The sequence below is a fragment of the Macrosteles quadrilineatus genome, unplaced genomic scaffold (assembly GCF_028750875.1).
Source record: "Macrosteles quadrilineatus isolate MER2022 unplaced genomic scaffold, UCM_ALF_1.0 Scaffold_4__1_contigs__length_99947679, whole genome shotgun sequence".
NCBI lineage: Eukaryota > Metazoa > Arthropoda > Insecta > Hemiptera > Cicadellidae > Macrosteles > Macrosteles quadrilineatus.
In genome coordinates, this window is record NW_026542597.1 from 77,413,992 (window position 1) to 77,428,868 (window position 14,877).

Here is a 14,877-nt window from a genome sequence, read left to right on the forward strand (position 1 = left end):
TTCCTGTTATTTTAAAACTATTTCAATCCACCTAAGCAATAGATTTGTAGGCTATTATTACTTGTCTTCTGGAATTACAACAAAATTAGTTGCAAAATGACTCTAAAATAAGAAAGAGCCAACATAAGTCGATCAATGCAGCCAAACGTCACCAAAATGAATCACATACCTAATCTGGCTTCGGACGTTGACTTTGAAATGAGTAGGGTTAATCAATGCCTGAGATTTTACAATAGGCCAAGAAATCTACATGCACCATTCAAAGTCAATGACAGTGTCAAAATAAATATAATAATAATGTTATACATTTTAGATCTGTATTTTGACCCATAAACAATGATAATAGCTATTTTAGAAGGGTAGTTTTGCATTTTATACAATGTAACCATTTCAGACTTTTGAGACATTACTCTTTGCGCAATATTACCACGGCCACCTTTAACTACAATATTACTATTAAGAAGCACTAAGAAGTAAGAAGAGGTGCCATTATAATGTGTTAGTGGCTATATCCTGTTGTCAAATTGCTTTTCTAGTCAGTCAGTCAGTCTACTTGGGTTTTCGAATTCGCGATCACAGGATCCAGAATCGCAGTAGTAGAGATGTCATCCTGGTCCAGTACTCCGTAATGTAGGTGGATTTTATTTCTGAATAAACGCCCCTTTATCTGTCAATTTAATAGCCAACAGAGTGTGTCTTGGGTTTCTGAACAAAGGTGTTTTGACTAATCTTCTGTGAATGGGCTAGTATGTACTCATATTTACTTATAAATAAAACACAACACGAGTGATAAGTTAATCAAGGTAAGGAAACAGAAACAATGTCTTTCTTTACTTTATTTATCTAAGTTTATCATTTACCTTAGTGATCTAAAATACTTATGTTTTAAGTAGTTGGCTGAACATAGCCTATCTTCTCAAATCAAGATGTGTCAGGTTTTACGGTAGGCCCCTAAGTTAGTCTTACCTAAACAACATGAGTGTTTTTGTTGTTGGGATAGGTCAGGGAATTGTAACTCAGTTTTTGAACCGAAGATTCTACCTAAGTTGCAAGCAAATTTCTCTGGTTAAAACCCTCGGCTAGGTTAAGTCGACAAGGCTTTGAAATCTGACCCAATCGTCATAAGTTATTATAATCAATAGAAATTTGTTTTGTTAAAATTAAGTTTAGCTTAGGCCTATTGAATGAACGGATGCACTTTACTTTAGGTCCTACACTCATTCGAATGAAACAATCGATTAATCAAAATATCGATCGATATTTTCATTCAAATGAGTGTAGGACCTAAAGTTAAGTGCAGCCGAACGAATTGATACTTTTATGTTCGGTGAAGTAAGATAAGTTATCAACGTTTTTAACTTAAGTCTGCTTTGTGTCCCTAGCCAACATTTTTCATTTCTATAGCCTGGTACCTTAACCCTTCTTTAAATCAAACAAGGCTGGCCTATCCTAAAAGTAACTTATATTTGGACGCATGCACCATTTTGTTTTAAAAAGTACCGTAAGTACCTAAACTTAAGTTACTTGTCAATATTCAAAAAAGAACAACAGACATGAGAGTAGGGTTAAAATGACCTAAGTTTAAGTTATAGGCTCAATTGTAACCCTATCTTCCAATTTATTCAGCTCCCAGTGTTTTACTAGGCCTAAGTTAGGCCTACTTAAGTTACCTATTGCAATGAACACTAGGCTACGGTATTAAACTTGAGTTGCCGTAACTTAATCCAGTTTATTTTATATGAAAGTGTCCACAAAGGATTTTGTATTCGACTGAATATTTGTGTAAAGACGGTTATCTCGCTTCAAGGTAATAACTTACCCTCTTCAGTAGGCCTTGGTATGCAGTTTTCACAGTAGGCAAGTCAATCACCAAAGGCATAGCCTCCTCTAATACAAGGCCTTGGCGAGATAACTTAAGTGGTAACACCAGTGTCCCGTTAAACCAAAACAGTGTTGTATTAATTTATAATGAAGAGTATCCAGGCAATGTTTATGTTTACCCCTTTGTTATTTTTCTGTTAGGCCTAATTCCATATCAATAGGCATGACAAAGCCACACACCAACCTTGTGTTAGAGGAGGATAGATGCTGTTGTATGCCTATGTTAAGTAATTTGGGGGTAAATAGCGTTTTTATATATCGTTTTTGATTTAGGCCTAATATTGATAAGTTAGTTTGGTTCATCTATTAAACATCAATAAAAATGTATAGACCAGTTACTTTATTCAAAGTTTACATTTACTATACAGTAAACAGCAATAAAAACTTTAGTTAAACAGATAGGTAATAATTCAATGTTTACAACGGGGAAAAATTTGTAGGAGCGATATTATCAAACCAAATCGCAATCGTTATATAGGCCTATCAAATAAACAAAACCAATGATATATCTCAGGTTCTCTGCGGAACTGTTCCCTATTTTAGTGATTCAATGAAGTAGAAACATAACCTAAACAAATAAACTAGGGGCTACGACTTTACATTGCAGTTTTTTAGGATTTCCCTTTGACATGGAAATCTGATCTTACCCTGTATTAAATTTGGTGTAGACTTATTAACTTATACCTAGTATTAATAAAAGGATAGCTAGATACTGTACTAGCCTAGGAATAACTACCCTAGCTCATGGGATATGGCTCTTGAAGGCCTAACTAGCATTAGGCCTAGTTACTGTAATCTATGCAGTCATTAATTTTTATCCCTTTAAGTTAATTTTGGATCGTAACAATAACATGCTATAAGTTATTAACCTCCAAAAAGTATGAAACAATGTAAATCATTTCCCCTTCTTTACGAATGACTTCACATTTGGCTGCAAAGCTTGTGATATAGCCCATAATGTTAAAACAAACTAAATAGGAATCTCAATTAACACTATTCAGACTGCTACTACAGAAAAAATTGGTACCGTACTTTGGTATTATCCGGAGGCCACCCTTATACAGCGCACTGCGGCGGTTATGTTAGGCTGGGTTATCATAAATATGTTTGTAGGACTTTCCTCGTTTCATTATGAATCAAACAATATCTGATGAGTCATACTTTCGCTCGCCAAATCTCCTCCAAATAGGCCAAGGTGAGGTCGTTGACCGGAGATCATGCATTAACTGTCACCGCCTGTATCTGATGTGGCAGCTAGCGGCGGCGACACATTCAAACTCAATCCTCGCCGACATCGCTGCCTTCTGGAAGGCAGAACTCAAAGGCCGCTAATTGTAATCATGTCAAATAGGCTATGGACAATAAGTCAATTAAAGTAGACCTAGTAGTATGATCTTTCTATTTATGATAACCCAACCTAACATAATTGCCGCAGTGTGCTATTTAAAGGTGGCCTCCGTAAAATACCAAAGTACCAAAGAAACAGGAAGTAGAATATATAACTTATGTTGAAGATGAAAGGATTGAGTGACAGGCCTAAGTTATATGATGAATATTTTCTTTGTTAATGGTACAGGGTTTAACTTTGGTATTTTCTTCGTTTTAGCAATATGGATAACACCCTGATGTTAGCGGATTTGATTGAGCTTGCTGGAAGGTTGAGGCAAGAACGTCTTTTCATCTTGTCTGAACAACTACACCTGCAAGAGCTCAATGAAAAGGTAATTAATATGCAAAAGTTAAACTCAATAATTTGTATTCACTTTATTTAGCATTGAAGTATTAATACGTCTGAGAAGGTATAATTTATGTTCTTTAAGTTATTTAACTGCACATATGGGATTATGTTAATCGATCGTAATTAATACCACGTACCGGTATAGTCTTAAGTTGATTATTTAATTTTACCTAACCCGCCATGTTAAACTCCCCTATCCCAAGCGTGATGTATACAACTTCCTTACTTCTCGAGTGATGTAAAGTATGAAAAACTCTCTCGGTGATATAAGAAACCCATTTAAATAACATTGATTGCTTAACTTAAAAAATATACCTCTATGGAGCCAATGACATTCAACGCTAGAAATCAGCTGTGCGCTTGAATGTTAGGCTATTGTTATGCTTTAAAGTATTTTCCTAACCTAGCTTTTGTTTGTAAAAGAACGTTACTGTTAGAAGATGAGTGAAATGGTTAATGAAAAATATTGTACGTAAACCCATGTATATTGTCGGGTCAGGTAAAATCTTGTACGTTACACGTTACGCAAGAGCGTGTTTACATCACTTAGTGAATTATGCAACTCGCGTGATGTAAAAACGCTCTTACTACACTTGTAAAATAAATAGCTATAAGTAAACCATGTTGGCCCATGAATGTCAGAGAGCAGATAAAACCACATACCTTTTCATTATGTCACTACTCTTACTTTGTTAAATTTGTAGGCCTAATTGTAAAAAAAAGTGTTTGCAGGTACGGTATGCTTATGACTTGTTCTTTTCCAAGGTTGTGTTGACATCGTCACGGCTCGCGCAGCTGGCGTGGGTTGTGTTCCAACAACGTGTCAACCTCAACCGACTTGTCCTGTCTCGGCCGGACTGCTCGCCAGCCATGTGTTGTCAGCGCGCTCACGCCCTCGAATCTGCACAGTTTGTCGACGCTCACAAAATATTGGGATTTCAGGTGTGTTTATTATTGTCACAGTTTTCCCATATTTAAATGTCTTTTTTTTGGTCTCAAAAGTGCTCAGAATCGTACTCAATATTTAAGCAATCAAATGCTAGCAGGCCTGTTTCATTGATGAAGCAGTAGCAGATCTTTTCAAATGCGTTGGAAAAATCACATTATTGTGAATATGGCCAAAGATAAATGTATTGGAACAGAAACCACTAACAGGAAAAACTGGATTTTTGGCCAGGAAAACAGGGAAATATTGTGATTTTTTCCTAGGAGTTCTGTGGCCACCCAACTGTATATTTGGTATTTTTGATAACTGACAAGCTTGTGAGAGGTATAACAAACGTTATGCATTTAAATCCTTGTAGTTGTGGGTTGTTGATAGCTTGCTAACTTGTCATTATCTCAGTGAAGTGATTAAATTTCTTTAAATTTCTGTTAGTGACAGTTAGTCAAAGTTAAATGAATAATCTAGACCTTCATATAGGTTCCTTACTTATTATGTCAACTTATACCTTTGATTATTGTTAGAAATTTATATCCCTTTCCCATGTAATTCTTCAGTTTTAAAATAAAATGAACGTAGTTGAACTGAGTCACTGACAGAGAAAGCTGATTTTAGTTCCTTGTTTTGGTTGAATATGCCAAACTTTGGCCAAATAGAGACTAGCCTACAAATCTATATATTTAATACACAGTTGTAACACTGTTTTCTCAGTAATTACTGGACCGATCTACAAGATTTATGTCTCAAATTAAAGGGGATAGTGTGTAGATTTGCCGAACTTCCTTAGAATTTACGTTTTTTCTAAGGGCTACGACCTACAGCCCTTTAAAGGTCGAGTCAATACAATTCTTATTGAAGAATATAATACACAGTTTATAAATTATTCGTCAGCTGTTTTAATGTTTGTCAGACATTTGTTATTATTTTTATAACCTCACTTTCAGTATGCAATTATTAAACTTGGAGTTTCTGTTTATAAACACACGATTTTGATCAAGGAGAGTGTATTTGTTAACTTATTTTTGAAATGTTTTAGTTTTCCTGCAAAGTGATCTGAAGGAAAATGGTAATTGAGTTTAAGTTTGAGTATGGAATGTGAAATAATACCCATAGTAGGGAACGGAAACTTATTGTTTTGATCAATATAATTTATTCTCTACGCCCACCAGAATAATCATGGAGAAATCCGCTTGCAAGTTGTACATATTGCTAATTGCTAATGAGTGGGAAACATACAAACATTTTATAGTAGGTGACGAGTGACGAATCTTACTCAAGATCAGTGTTAGACGTTCAGTGGTACCAAACTTTACCTTCTCAAGATGGCGAGTACGCTGGGATACGTGGAACTACAATATATCAGTGAATTTTTTTTCAAGTACACAGGGAAGTTGCTTGAGAAACTGTGACTTACCATTCGGTTCTGGCGAAGAAGTAGGCTATGTGACTTGATGTTTAATGGTAATGTTGACTCCGGTCATTATAGCGTTATAAAACTTTATCATTAACCCCAGGGTGTGAAAAGTACAAAAAGAAAAAGAAAAGGTAATCATTAACCGGGCGTAAAGAGACATACCGAACGAAAAAAATTGTAGAGAACCATCGAACTAAAAAGGTAAAGAGCGGTGTTGGTGTTAAATGTGCTCTGGGAGTCCCTACAAAAAAAATACCAACTCTTTTGAATTGGGGTCGTTAGATTGGATTTGTCACTACTTCAAATCTATGAATTTCGAGTCAGAACAGACTAACTGGGACACAAAAATGTTTTAGTTTTCCTGCAAAGTGATCTGAAGGAACGTGGTAATTGAGTTTAAGTTTGAGTATGGAATGTGAAATAATACCCATATTAGGGGACGGAAACTTATTGTTTTGATCAATATAATTTATTCTCTATAGCCACCAGAACAATCATAGTGAAATCCGCTTGCAAGTTGTACAGATAATTGCTAATGATTGGTAAACATACAAACATTTTATCGTAAGTGATTAATCTTACTCAAGATCGGTGTTCGACATCCAAATTTTACCTTCTCGAGATGGCGAGTACGCTGGGATATTTGGAACTACAATTTATCAGTAAACTATACCCTAACTATATTTTTTCGAGTAGGCCTACACAGGGAAGTTGCTTGAGAAACTGTGACTTACGATTTCGGTTCTGGCGAAGAAGTATACGTACATTATAGCGTTACACAACTTTATCATTAACCCCAGGATGTGAAAAGTACAAAAAGAAAAAGAAAAGGTAATCATTAACCGGGCGTAAAGTGACAACAGAACGAAAAAAAACATGTAGAGAACCATCGAACTAAAAAGGTAAAGAGCAGTGATGGTGTTAAATGTGCTCTGGAAGTCCCTTCTAAAAATACCAATTTTTTGAATTGGGGTCGTTAGATTGGATTTGTCAGTACTGCAAATCTATGAATTTTGATTGAGTCAGAACAGACTAACTGGGACACAAATATGTTTTTCTTATGTTGTCACAAGGGGAAGGTAAAATGAACTCCTTATCAACATTTAGAGTTTAAGGAAAATCTTATCAACAGCGACTATAAAAAAAGTATTAAGGGTCAAAAGAGACAAAAAAACTATTTGAGTAAAATATAATACAAATCTGCATTTGAAATGGCCAGTTCAAAGTCTCACTTGAATCAACATCTTTCTGGTAGTGGTAGTCTACATAGTTTTAAAATCCACGACTCCTTTTCCATCAAATTGGACCATTAATACCCTCTAACATTGAACAAAGTATGACCAAAGTTATATATACGACGTAAACACAGCTTTTACTCACAGTATGGGTCAAAGATTCGTGTAATGTGACCAACTGCTGATGCGTGATTTACATGTAGGCTAAGTGACTATCTTTATTCTATACAACAAATGTAATGAAAAAAAACTACGAATATAGGAATATACTTGAACAAATTATCTAAATATCATAAATAGCTGCTTATTAGGTTATCAGCATTGCCCAGTTCATATACTATTTATTTTTCAAATGAAACTCAAATTAATATAAAACATTCATTTGGTTAAAATAATATATCGGTTTGATTAACATAAAATAGTTTATACAGGCAAACTATCAGTTCTATTTCATGTAAAAATTAAACAACCCCTAAATAAAATACAAAGATAAACAGTATTTGTTAATTATTATTTCTTTTATTGCTGACAATATTCCCGTGGCGGAGCACGGGTGGTTAACTAGTTATTACTATTTAGCATTTTTTGTGTCGCTAACTATCTCAATAAGAAATACCCCCGCCGCAGCAAACCTGCAGACTAAGCAAATTTCCATTTGCCTGATTGGATTTACACTAAAATGTCTATTAAAAAATATAACATTTATTCCCTATTTAAATAGAATTAGTTTAACAAGTACTTCGGTTTGCTGCATCAGGGAGGGTAAAACTATTTTTTTTTGTAAAATGTTAATAGTTAGTAAGAAATAAAAACATTTTCCAAATTTAATCAAAATATGTTCATAAACAAGCAAACTACAACAGTTTACTTGTTGTCGTTGTAACTTTATTTAATCGTTGCACACTTTATGAGTGGCTCATTCAACTGTTTACGTGCGTTCTAAAATTTATTTCTAGATCCTATTTTGATGGGATGTCTACTTAAGTATCAAAGAGCAATGGTTAGTCTTGTGTGCTGGAACAAAGTTTTATTTCATTAATGCTAAATGATTGATTTAAGGTTATGTTTTTAGGAAAAAGCATTTAGCTTGGATTAAATAAATATATAGGATGGAGAGGACACAGCTAACTCACCTGATGAAAGGTTGCAGACGAGTCAAAGAACACATAAAACAAACACATAATAATAGGCTACTTGATATTTCGCCTCTTTCAGAGGCTTCTTCAGAAGTAGGCCTAGATGGCAGTTACAAGAACAGTAAAAAAAAAACAATTTTTAAAACTGTTGTTCTTGTAACTGACATCTAGGCCTACTTCTGAAGAAGCCTCTGAAAGAGGCGAAATATCAAGTATTATTATGTGTGTGTTTTATGTGTTCTTTGACTCGTCTGCAACCTTTCATCAGGTGAGTTAGCTGTGTCCTCTCCATCCTATATATTTATTTAAATGATTGATTTGTGACTAAAACAACAATTTACTTATTTTTTTTTATGTCTAGGAGACAGCTTTGTACGGAGAGTTTTTGAAGTGTCTACGATCTTCCCCCGACCTGCTCGCCTCGTCCCTGGTGGCCGGAGAGAGACTCTTGCCAGAGACTATGGGGCAGATAATCAACTCCCTTGTGTCAGGACTGTTTGGAAGTTGTCTCCTTCCAGAAGACAAAGTAATCGTCCTTCGTCTCTTGAAAAATCTTACTGAGCTACAGCTGGTTCCTTCAGATGACCCGAGAAGGTACATCGTTATTATCGGAATTTTATTTTAAAATTAGATGTTTTGTTGTTTTTATTGTGTAAAAAGTAGGCCTACTACGATGGCTACATTGTGGTTGGGTCCCAAAATGGAGCAATTATACTAATTGCTGTAATTGCATAAGTCTGTACCTAGTTAATTTGCTATACAGGTAACTGTAAAATGGTATGAAATTGAAATCATTGAAATAATATTACTTAGTAGAAAATATAATATTTAGTTAGTACTGGAGTCCAAATAGTAAGTAGGCGGTTTATAAACACTATTCTGAGTGTTTTAGTGAATATGTGATTGATTACTTATTGCTCGTAGAAGCTAAATAACCATAAAATTTTAAGAGTCTAAATGTAAAGTTTCTGATAGGCCTATAGGCCTACTGTAAATATGATAGTCAAGTACAAATAATAGTTAAATTTAGATTATACTTAAATCTTATCCTTATATATAATACGTGAAGTTGATTTCTATGAAACACTACTCCTCCGTTAATAATGGACGGTTTTTTACAAACGTGTCAAAATTAAGTATTTTTTTTATAGACGCCACCTTTACCAATTCCTGTAATAAAAGTCCTCGGGCTTTGCTCCACAGGCCATCTAAATCCCAATGTGTTTCTTATGAAGAAAGGATTTTGTTTACTTAAACAGACGAATAATTTGTATTAATTACAGCTGTTCATAGTAAACACATAATACACACAAGAGCGTTTGTTTTCAGTTTCTATAACTGGAGTGGAGTTTCATCTATGACATTATCTTTGAGTCGACTCTTTTAAGTCATCGAAAATTTTTACTTTTATTCGTTTTGAAATAACGCTTGTAATACTTTGCAATCGCTTGAATTCGAGCAACAGGTGCAATAGTTTTGTTAAATATCTGATCACCAATGATCTGAACACTAATGATCTGAACACTAGGCCTATAAATATCTGAACACTATTCTTAGTGTTTTAGTGATTTAGTGTTCTTAAAGGTCATAAAGGATAGTTGTTTTAATTTGAGGTAAAATTTACTTTTATGAAGCTTAGCCTACTTTAAGTCCATATAAAGTAGGAAAAGTCCATTTAAACTAAAATAATCTAAATACATGGGATGTTGATACAGATTGCTGCGTCATGGATCTTGTACATTTGCAAGGCTGTATTCAGCGTTCCACGAGGGTCTGTTCTCGGCCAAGTTGTTCTTGACTGCAGCTCTTCACTCCCCTATCATGCAACTGCTGATGGAGGATGAACAGTTTCTAGACATTGATCCAGACAAAGCAGCTATCAGGTAAGATAGTTTTCTCTGTTTTTTTGTTGTTTTAGCGAATTTCCCATATAGGGAATAAGCTATTACCGTAGGTCTCATGGTAAGACCTGGACCCGGGACCGATTTACTTTTTCATTTTGAGGTCCCTAGAGGCCAAAAACACCATTCGTTCAAATTGATATATAAATATATATATATATATATATGTCCGTTAGCACGATAACTCGAACAAAAATGATCCGATTTTGATGAAATTTTGTACAAACGTGTAAACCTACATTTATTCGAACGAGTTCGCAAACCAGAATGATTGGACCATGGGAACGGGGGTTTATGGGGGGTTCTATGGGGTAAAAATGGGTTTTTCTCATTTTTGACCCTAATAATATAAAATTTTGTAATATCTTTCCCAACCATTTTGTAGAGCTTAAAAAAAGAAATAATTTAGTATATTGAAGCATTGTTGTATGCCTAATGGTTACAGAGAAAATTCAAAAAAGTGTAAGTTTAAAAATCCCATGTTATTCTTATGGAGAATAAGTCAACTGTTGTAGTTTACTCTTGTTTATGGATATATGTTGATAAAATTTGGCAAATTTATTTATTTCATACTATACTACTGACGTTTGGTCAAAAAAAAACTTTTTACTTTCCCCGTAGCAGCAAACCTAAGCACTCGTTAAATCTAATGCTATTTAAATTGGGAATAAATATGTCTTATTTATGGAAATATTTTAGTAAAAAATGTAATCAGACAAGTGGAAATTCGCTTAGTCTGCAGGTTTGCTGCGGCGGGGGTATTTTTTTTTTACCCTCAATCCTTGCACTATAGTATAGTTCCACAAATTATTTTTTCAAACTCAAACTTGTTTCAGTATGTGGCTGCAATAAAAAGGTTTTCTTTGTACGAAGGCTGTCCGTAAAGTAAGGTCTCCACGAGCTCCCATCGTAGCTAAGAGAGCTGGTTCGGATCTGTGACCATTTTCATTTTCCTTGCTTATCCACTACTGGTGTAGCCAATTTCCATCCTAATAGCACAATTGGTCTCTTAAACGTATTAAAACGTTGTGAAAGAAAATTAACCCTTTCGCCAAGTACGGATTGCATTTAGTGATTCGATTTTTGTAGTCACACTCGTCATCCACAATTGAAGTCAATCACCAGTTGACGGATGTGAATAGTGTAAAGTGTTTGGACGTAGAAATTTGGGCCAGGGGTTGATGAAGTTCTCCTTCAAAAAGTCATCAAAAATTTGGATTTTTTTTCAACTGTTTTATTCATACTGCTGTTGTTCATCGGTTTTGTTTGATGCTGTGAAACGATTGCGGGAGTTTTCCATGTGGATTGCGATTTGACTGAATGAGAGAGATTATCAAACTAATCGCCTAGACTATAGAGGACTACAGTTAGCCCTGGAAGTGTGAAGCATGTCGATCAACAAGCAAATGTTGATCATTCAAATTTACGACTGATTTATTTATGACTGTTTAGATGGAAAGTGATGAAACCCGCCTGCTTGAGAAAATATGTACCGTACGGGCTTCTACAAACCCCCCCCCCCCCCCCCCAAGTTACTAATGCTCATTTTCTACGTTGAAACACTTTTTTCCATACACACATTTCAACTGACATTAGTGATCAATGGGGATTTGCCCCTTTCCTAGAGAAATTGAATATGATTTAAACTTGGTAGGAGCGTACATTTTCTTTCACAATGTTTTTAAAGACTATAAGGAGACTAATTGTCTCATTGGGAACCATCTAGAATAAAAGTGAATGAAGTAAGAAACACAATGTTGATCTCGTATTTGAATTAGCTCACTTGGCCATGATGGGAAATCAATGGAGACCTAAATTTTACAGACAGCCCATATATAATGTAGCCAACCCTACCTGCCATCCAGGGAATGTATAAATAAGCAAATTTGCATATTTAATACTCATACTCATACAAAACTGAATTAGTTCCCTATTTTTCCCATTCTAATTCTCCATTTCCAGGTTCCCCCCGAGCGAGAGATTAAAGAAATTTGGAAAAGAAGGAACTCAAGAATACAAGATAAATTTACAAAGCTATAGAAACTGGACGATTCAGTCTTTGGTGACGATCACAAAACGCTTCATAGTCAGTCTGCAGGAAAATCTACATTGCTTCCCTACTAGTGTGTCGTGGCTTGTACGACAGATATTCTGTCTTCTCACGAAGTCAAACATCATACAAGAAAAAGAGGTGTGTTCATTGATACTAATTTTCCCATGGATAGTATGCCTAGTATGTTTATCAGAGAATTATTTATGGGTTTTTTAGAATAGTCAAATTTGTGCACTTAAGCACTAAAGAAGCCTTACAAAAAGATAAAAAAAAATATGCATAGGCCTAAATATGTTAATTTTTTATTTTCTGTAGCTGACCTTAACTCATAAGGCCGCTATAAGCGACCGACCGGTGGTGCAACTAGTGAAGACACTAGTGGCTACACTGGTGTCCCACAGCATTTTGAAACCTGTAAACTAGTGGCGCAACTCATAGCTCTCTCAAACCGTCAAAGCACTCTAATGTCAAACATGGTTTTGAGCAGTTCAGAGCTCCTTCTTTGTCTCCTATTGAAAAAAAACAACGGTCCTCAATGTTTACTTTAGTTTCTATAATTTGTGTAAGTCTCTTCAATTTCTCCTTTTGCTTCTTTGCATCAGCTTCTTTCTTTTCTTTAGTTCCCGGTTTTGGAGTTGAGATTTCATATTCTACTGCCTCAACAATTGGCACCTCATTATTGGCATTCAAAATCGTTTATTAAAACTAAAGACAACTAAAAATGGCAATAATTAAAAAAGGAAAGAATAAACTGTTAATGAAGTCACTGGTATGAGCAGAACAGCAATATAAAAGGTGAGACCGATCTCACTTGACTCGAACCACAATGGAGACTGTGTGACAGGCTTTGTTTTTAGGTTATTAGCACATGCGCGCGCAGTCAGTTGCGACACCGGTTGCCCACGGCTAATGGTATACTGCAATGCCCCTCGACTGCCTGGCTACTAAAACAGTGGCGGCACTGATTGCCGGGCAAAATCACTCCTGGCAATTTCACGGACCACTTTCGGTGGCGCAACCGATTTCCCTGCGGCTAATAAGCACCATTTGAGTCCATACCCCTCTAAACGTTGAACACCGGTGTCTTTACTAGTTGTGCCACCAGTTGCTCTTGGCTAATAGCGGCCTAAGATCATCATAGCCGTTAGAACTAAAAGTGTTGCATATTGTTTAATATTTATTATATTAGGTACTACGTCATTGGGAAATTTACTAGAAACAATCTAGTAACCCGAAAAGAAGTCCTATGTTTAAAAAGCCCTCTTCGCTGAATCTTAAAAACATACCTAACAGGTTACTAGACTCCATCCTTGATAATGAGTGAGTCTTCATGTATGATAAAACCTAAAATGGCTGAAAAATGTCTAAAATTGACTTTGAATGTTTAGTTTAGCTTTAATACAAGAAATGCAGTGTAGATATCTTTAACTTTTTTTAACATACATCTATTAAAAAATATATATATATATTGCAGTTTCTAAAATACTAAATATGTTTCAGGTGTTTGCAATCACGACCGACTTGGTGTTGACACACTTCATCTGCCCGGCGATCGTCAACCCTGAGCCCTACGGCATCACAGACGCTCCTATCAGCTACATCGCTAGGTTCAACCTCATCCAGGTAGCTCAAATACTGCAGATGTTAGCCATGCGCAGATATGAAGGAGTCGATCCAAAAGTCGAAGATTTGTACTCGCAATTCGACAAGGTTAGTGTTTGGGGTCAAATGTAAGCCTACAGATTGACTTGTGGTTGTTTCTGTTTTTTACTCTAATTTCAACAGGATAGTTTAAAATCTGTAAGCTGTCGATGTTGTTTAATCTGTAGTAAGCGATTATATTATACATGCAACCTTTTTTTATACATTTCTCACTCCATATATCCCTACCTTGTACTTTCTTCATCAATTTACATCTAAGTCTCAACTTACTTAGGAATTTGTATGAAATTAAAAACTTACAAATTACGTGAAAAGATCAAATTTTCCGTCATTACAATCTATTGTAAAACATGATATTGTAAAAGCCTGCGTATCCAGCGTTTCATTTGTTGAAAACTCCAGAAAACTGGCACCCGTCAAAGTTATTTACAAAATAGTAATGAATGTTGCAAAATTGAATTCTGGATAGGCACTTCATTTTCTCAACACTCAAGAAAACTGGCTTTGATTGGAGTTTTTTGCACCGGATGTTTTTTAGGCGTATTGGGCAGAGTTATTGTGGTAGAGTGGTAGGGTGGTATTCTTTGCCTAGAGTATGGACTCTTTGAGTCTAAAGAAACATTTAGCTGCTTTTTACTCTTTGTTCTTTGTTTGTGTTTTTTGCTAAATTGAAAAATTAATGATTTACAATGTATGAGGTATTTTATGTCAATTATTTAATATCCATGGTGTTGACAAAGTATGAATTTTTGCAGGACAGTGTATCTTCCATGCTGGACGCCATGTTAGAGGGTAACAACCTAAGTGAGGACCCGTCAGTGGGCGATGTCAAAGTTCAAGGACTCACTCGCAACGCTGCGTTGCTGACTGAGGCAGAGTTGAAGAATCTTGTAAGTCACTTATTGTTAAATATA

General features: G+C 35.4%; 1 protein-coding gene across 1 annotated transcript in view; it reads left to right on the forward strand.

Moving 5' to 3' along the window:
* Positions 1 to 623: 623 nt before the first annotated feature.
* The window catches only part of LOC128992703 (receptor-mediated endocytosis protein 6 homolog), a 41,014-nt gene continuing 26,760 nt past the window's right edge, over positions 624 to 14,877 (forward strand). The window contains exons 1-8 of the mRNA XM_054416421.1: positions 624 to 803; positions 3,488 to 3,602; positions 4,385 to 4,561; positions 8,709 to 8,941; positions 10,063 to 10,230; positions 12,211 to 12,439; positions 13,802 to 14,011; positions 14,719 to 14,853. Coding sequence (XP_054272396.1) covers positions 3,492 to 3,602; positions 4,385 to 4,561; positions 8,709 to 8,941; positions 10,063 to 10,230; positions 12,211 to 12,439; positions 13,802 to 14,011; positions 14,719 to 14,853 — 1,263 coding nt within the window. The 5' untranslated portion in view covers positions 624 to 803; positions 3,488 to 3,491. The remainder of the gene's footprint in view (positions 804 to 3,487; positions 3,603 to 4,384; positions 4,562 to 8,708; positions 8,942 to 10,062; positions 10,231 to 12,210; positions 12,440 to 13,801; positions 14,012 to 14,718; positions 14,854 to 14,877) is intronic.